This window comes from Nanorana parkeri, unplaced genomic scaffold (assembly GCF_000935625.1).
Source record: "Nanorana parkeri isolate BGI_ZX_2015 unplaced genomic scaffold, ASM93562v1 scaffold180, whole genome shotgun sequence".
In the NCBI taxonomy this organism is placed as follows: Eukaryota; Metazoa; Chordata; class Amphibia; order Anura; family Dicroglossidae; genus Nanorana; species Nanorana parkeri.
In genome coordinates this window covers 1,765,500-1,770,335 of record NW_017306448.1, presented here as the reverse complement: position 1 = coordinate 1,770,335, position 4,836 = coordinate 1,765,500, and the positions used below count along the sequence as shown (strand labels likewise).

The following is a 4,836-nucleotide window of genomic DNA, read 5'->3' as shown; positions in this document are numbered from 1 at the left end:
ATGCACCCTTGATAGTTTTTAGAAAGGTGTATCCATGTGAAATGTTACATACACCCCTGGTAGTTTTTTTAGGAAAATGTATCCATGTGATATTGTTACATGCACCCCTGGTTAGTGTTTAGGAAGATGTATCCATGTGATATTGTTGCATGCGCCCCTGGTAGTTTTTAGAAGAATATATCCATGTGATATTGTTACATGCACCCCTGATCGCTTATAGGAAGATGTATCCATGTGATATTGTTACATGCACCCCTGGTAGTTTTCAGAAGAATGTATCCATGTGATATTGTTACATGCACCCCTGATTAGTTTAGTTTGTCTCAGTCACTGTCACTTTTGCTGCAGAGCTTTGCCTATACATTTTATCTATACATATACATACAAGAAATGCAACTAAGGGCATGCAAAAAAAAAGAGGTGTTCAAATATTAAATTCTATCATTACATGTATCAGCTACATACTGTTACCAGAATAGCTTCCACAATAGTGGACCTCTGAAACCTCCGCAGAACATAGGAACTTCATAAGAAATCTCAATACAAACACTCATTTTAACTCTTGAAATATACGGATATAAATAAGGATATGAAGAGAAGGATATAAGAAGCGGCATGGTATCTTACACGGTGCCAGCTGCATTATTTCCATTTACAGTAACACTATAGATATAACATTATCCAAGCCGATCCATTTTCGCGATCAATTTTAGAACACAGAGACCAGTTAATACAATTATAATGAATTACTATAGAGTTCTAGTTCAAGGAGTTGGGTCCATGTTCAATATTTTACACTCTGTGCTGACCTGAGGTTTATGAGCTCAGCCTGCTTGAGCTGGGACCAGTAGTTCCCCAGCAGCTGTAGGGCCGCAGGCTGGCTAATCCAGGATTAGTGTACAGGGTGAGAGTCCCCCATATGGTTATTAGTATATATGGTCCTATATTCCGGGGCCCAGCTGTACTGATTCCCAGCCGTCAGATGCTCTGTCCTGGGGACACCAAAGTTAACCCGATAGCTGCCGGGGAGATGAGACCATGACATTGTGGATTACATTATCAGCAGCTGTAATCTCAGCTCAGGACAACAACTTGTAAATCATAAAATTAGGGGATGCTTGTTGTCACAAAGAAGTCATATCTGGTATATCTCCAGTAAGATTACAACCTCAAATTAATCAAATCTACACAATTACAATTAAAGCAATGTAAAAGCAAACCTTTTATAAACTTTATACAGCATACAACACACAAGTATAGATATACTTTATATGTTTACATGTCCTGCTAATAAATAAGCGGGCATTGCATTGAACTGACAGAGGCATGGTCGTGGCATAAAATTAACTGCAAACATAAGTTATAATTTATGACAATATAGAAGAATAATAGATAAATGGTGGGAGTAAAGTATTATATAAGGATATATCGTTATATAAGCTTTTATATTGTATGTACAGTGACTGTAGAAGACCTTATAGCACACTATGATGCAGACGTCGCTGACAGCACCTGTGTATACAAGAATCGGTGTGATGCAGAAGTATTTAACGCACGGTAATGCGTTAATTGAGCTGAATGTGCTCCCTGCTCCTATAGAAGGAACCTGGCAGCACCTCCTTCATATTTTCTACAATAATATTAGGGGTTAGGTCAGATATGTACCTTGTGCAGTTAATAAGGGGTTCCTCTTGTCTTCTATCGCCCTTTGCTCCTCATCTGGCTCCGCTGAGTGTTTGCGCAGCTCTCTGCTGTCATCTATGGACCTCTCAATGAAGTCTCTCTGCGGCTTGCTGGACTTTAACTTCAGGATACTGTCGATGGTGAAGTTTAAGGACAGAGGTTTGCAGGCATCTTGGCTTTTACTCATGATGGAGCGGCTGTGGTGCGCTCAGCAAGGAAGACGCCGGGGCTCCGCTGGACCTACACAGCGCCGTGCCGCGCCAGATGAAGCAGCATCGCTCGCACAGCGCTATGGACTAGGGGAGCGCCGCACACAGGGAGCATGTAGAGTCCCAGCTAGACACAGACAGGAAGGCAGATCAGCCTGCTCTCCCATTGCATGACACAGAGTGGAGGAGGGGCATGCACTGCACACTCTGCTCTCTGCCCTGACACTCCACAGCACACTGGGATTATTTGGGGTGAAAGGAAAGAGGACACAGACGCGAATGTGAGAAAAGCGTGTATTATCCGCCTTTTATTCAGCCAAAAGCTCTTCTGATTGTTTAATAAGCGTTTAAGTGGTCAGATGTAGAATCATTAATGCAACATACTACTGAGCAATGCAATTAATGCAACACACTACTCAGCAATGCAATGAATGCGACACACTACTCATCAATTAATACAACACACTACTCAGCAATGCAATTAATGCAACACGCTACTTAGCAATTAATGCAACACACTACTCAGCAATGCAATTAATGCAACACGCTACTCAGTAATTAATACAACACACTACTCAGCAATGCAATTAATGCAACACACTCCTCAGCAATTAATACAACACACTACTCAGCAATGCAATTAATGCAACACGCTAGCAATTAATGCAACACACTACTCAGCAATTAATGCAATGCACTATTCAGCAATTAATGCAACACACTACTCAGCAATTAATACAACACACTACTCAGCAATTAATGTGACACTACTCAGCAATGCAATTAATGCGACACACTACTCGGCAATTAATGCAACACACTACTCTGCAATGCAAAACACTACTCATCAATTGATACAACATATTACTCAGCAGTGCATTTAATGCAACCCACTACTCAGTAATTAATGCAAATGACTACTAAGCAATGTAATTCCTGTGACACACTACTCAGCAATTAATGCAACACACTACTCAGCAATGCAATTAATGCAACACACTACTCAGCTATGCAATTATTTAGAGGTGTACCGAAATGAAAATGTAAAAACTGAAACAAAACCAAAATTTAAAAAAATGTCAGGCCAAAACCGAAACCAAAAATGTTTTTTATTCTAGCTTTTTAACATTTTAAAAAAATATTTTATTTTTATTTATTTATTCATTTCTGTTAAATATTTTTATTTTTTACTTTACTTTTAGGACCTTTTGGGGAAATATTGGGGGTCTAAACAGACTCCTGATATTTCCTTTTAAAATAGAAAAAGAGGTTGAGGACACAAAGTCCTCAATCTCTTTTTTCTGCAGCCCTTGTTATAAATGAACAGGAATCCTGTATACTGAGTGGTCCTGTTCATTCATATCTTGAGGACAGAGTATTTTTAATATATCCACAATCATGAACGAACAGGAAGTGATGTAGATCACTTCCCATTCATTCATAATTGAGGCTATAGTAAACATACTATGTCCTCAATTATTTACAAACAGTCAGTGATCACTGATCACTGACTGCATGTACCCACTCACTATACTGACAGCTGTCACAGGAGGCTGGGTGGGGTGGTGCAGGAGGAGAGCTCAGCCTCCTATGACAGCATTGAAAGCTGTATCCACCCACACCGCCGCTCTCCATCCTGGATTGGTTGTCTCAGGAGGCTGGGTGGGGCAGTGCGGGAGGAGAGCTAAGCCTCCTGTGACAGCAATGGCTGTCTCTGCCCCACACCGCTCTCCCGATCTGTGACATGAGGCAGCGGGGAGGAGAGATGCTGGCCGCTCACCGCGCTCTCTTCTCGCAGTGCTCGGCCTCCTGTGACAGTTTCTTTCCTCCCCACTGGGAGTCAGAGCTGTGCCCAGCGGGGAGGAGAGAAAGAATGGATGCACCGCTAATTCAGCCAGAAAATGGTACAATTAATGCAACACACTACTCAGCAATTATTGCAACACACTACTCAGCATTGTAATTGATGCATCACACTACTCAGAAATGTAATCGCTTGAATCCGAACTTTTGTGGAACGATTGGTGGGGGGTATGTGTCACATGATGCCTCACTCTTATCTTTGGCATTAGCCACGTAACCAGTGCAAGCATGTCCACTCAGATTTAATAATTACCAAGTGGTGGCCACAAGGGAGTTCAATTCTGTTATATGCTTAGCTATCTTAGTGTATCAAGAATGGAGGAGTGGGAGTGAGTGTAATGACGTTATGTTTAGACAATTCTAACATAACCACAGGAAAATAAGAATACTAATACATTTTCACTTCTGTAATTTTTGTTTTGGTAATAACATATAATGCCACCTTTGATATCCCAAAATGGGACAGAAAAAGCTTAATTTACATGTAGCTCTGTACTATGCAGGGGGCAGAGGGGGTTAACAACGATTCTACTGACCACTAATGTGGGAGGTTAAATAACACTGCCACTGACCACCAATGTGGTCATAGAACATGGGCCCCCGGTAACCTGTCTATTGCCACTGATAGTATTATAATATCAATATTATTATAAAGTATATCTAAATTTAGGACAGGTAGCCAGAGAGCTGTCAGCATAGTCAGTACACTTGTAGTGAGCAGTGGTGTATGCTGAAGTTGTCAGGGAAGAGAGAGACCTCAGTGCAGGGAATTACATTTAAACATTCATTTTCCAGCTAACTGCTCTGTCCTCAGTAGTTTCCCAGTCTTTTTCAGCATCTCAGATCTCAGGACCGTCGTAGTGTAAATTCTAAGCCCTCCCACCCCATCCACTGCCACAGAAAGCAAGTGCTTAAAGAGGTGGTCTAGCATTAAGTTAAACATACAAAGAGTTGTAGCAGCAATAATAATGACCATCACAATATTAAATATTATAACGTAATTCCTATTACCCCTGCACACAATTACTCTATAAACTCAATACAAACTTTAAACTTTTTTTGTTTTACAGAACTACAATCT

General features: G+C 40.8%; 1 protein-coding gene across 1 annotated transcript in view; it reads right to left on the bottom strand.

Annotated features, from left to right (window-relative positions):
* The window catches only part of LOC108785812 (homeobox protein HMX2-like), a 3,160-nt gene extending 1,290 nt beyond the window's left edge, over positions 1-1,870 (bottom strand). The window contains exon 1 of the mRNA XM_018554960.1: positions 1,666-1,870. Coding sequence (XP_018410462.1) covers positions 1,666-1,870 — 205 coding nt within the window. The remainder of the gene's footprint in view (positions 1-1,665) is intronic.
* Between the last annotated feature and the right edge of the window lie 2,966 nt (positions 1,871-4,836).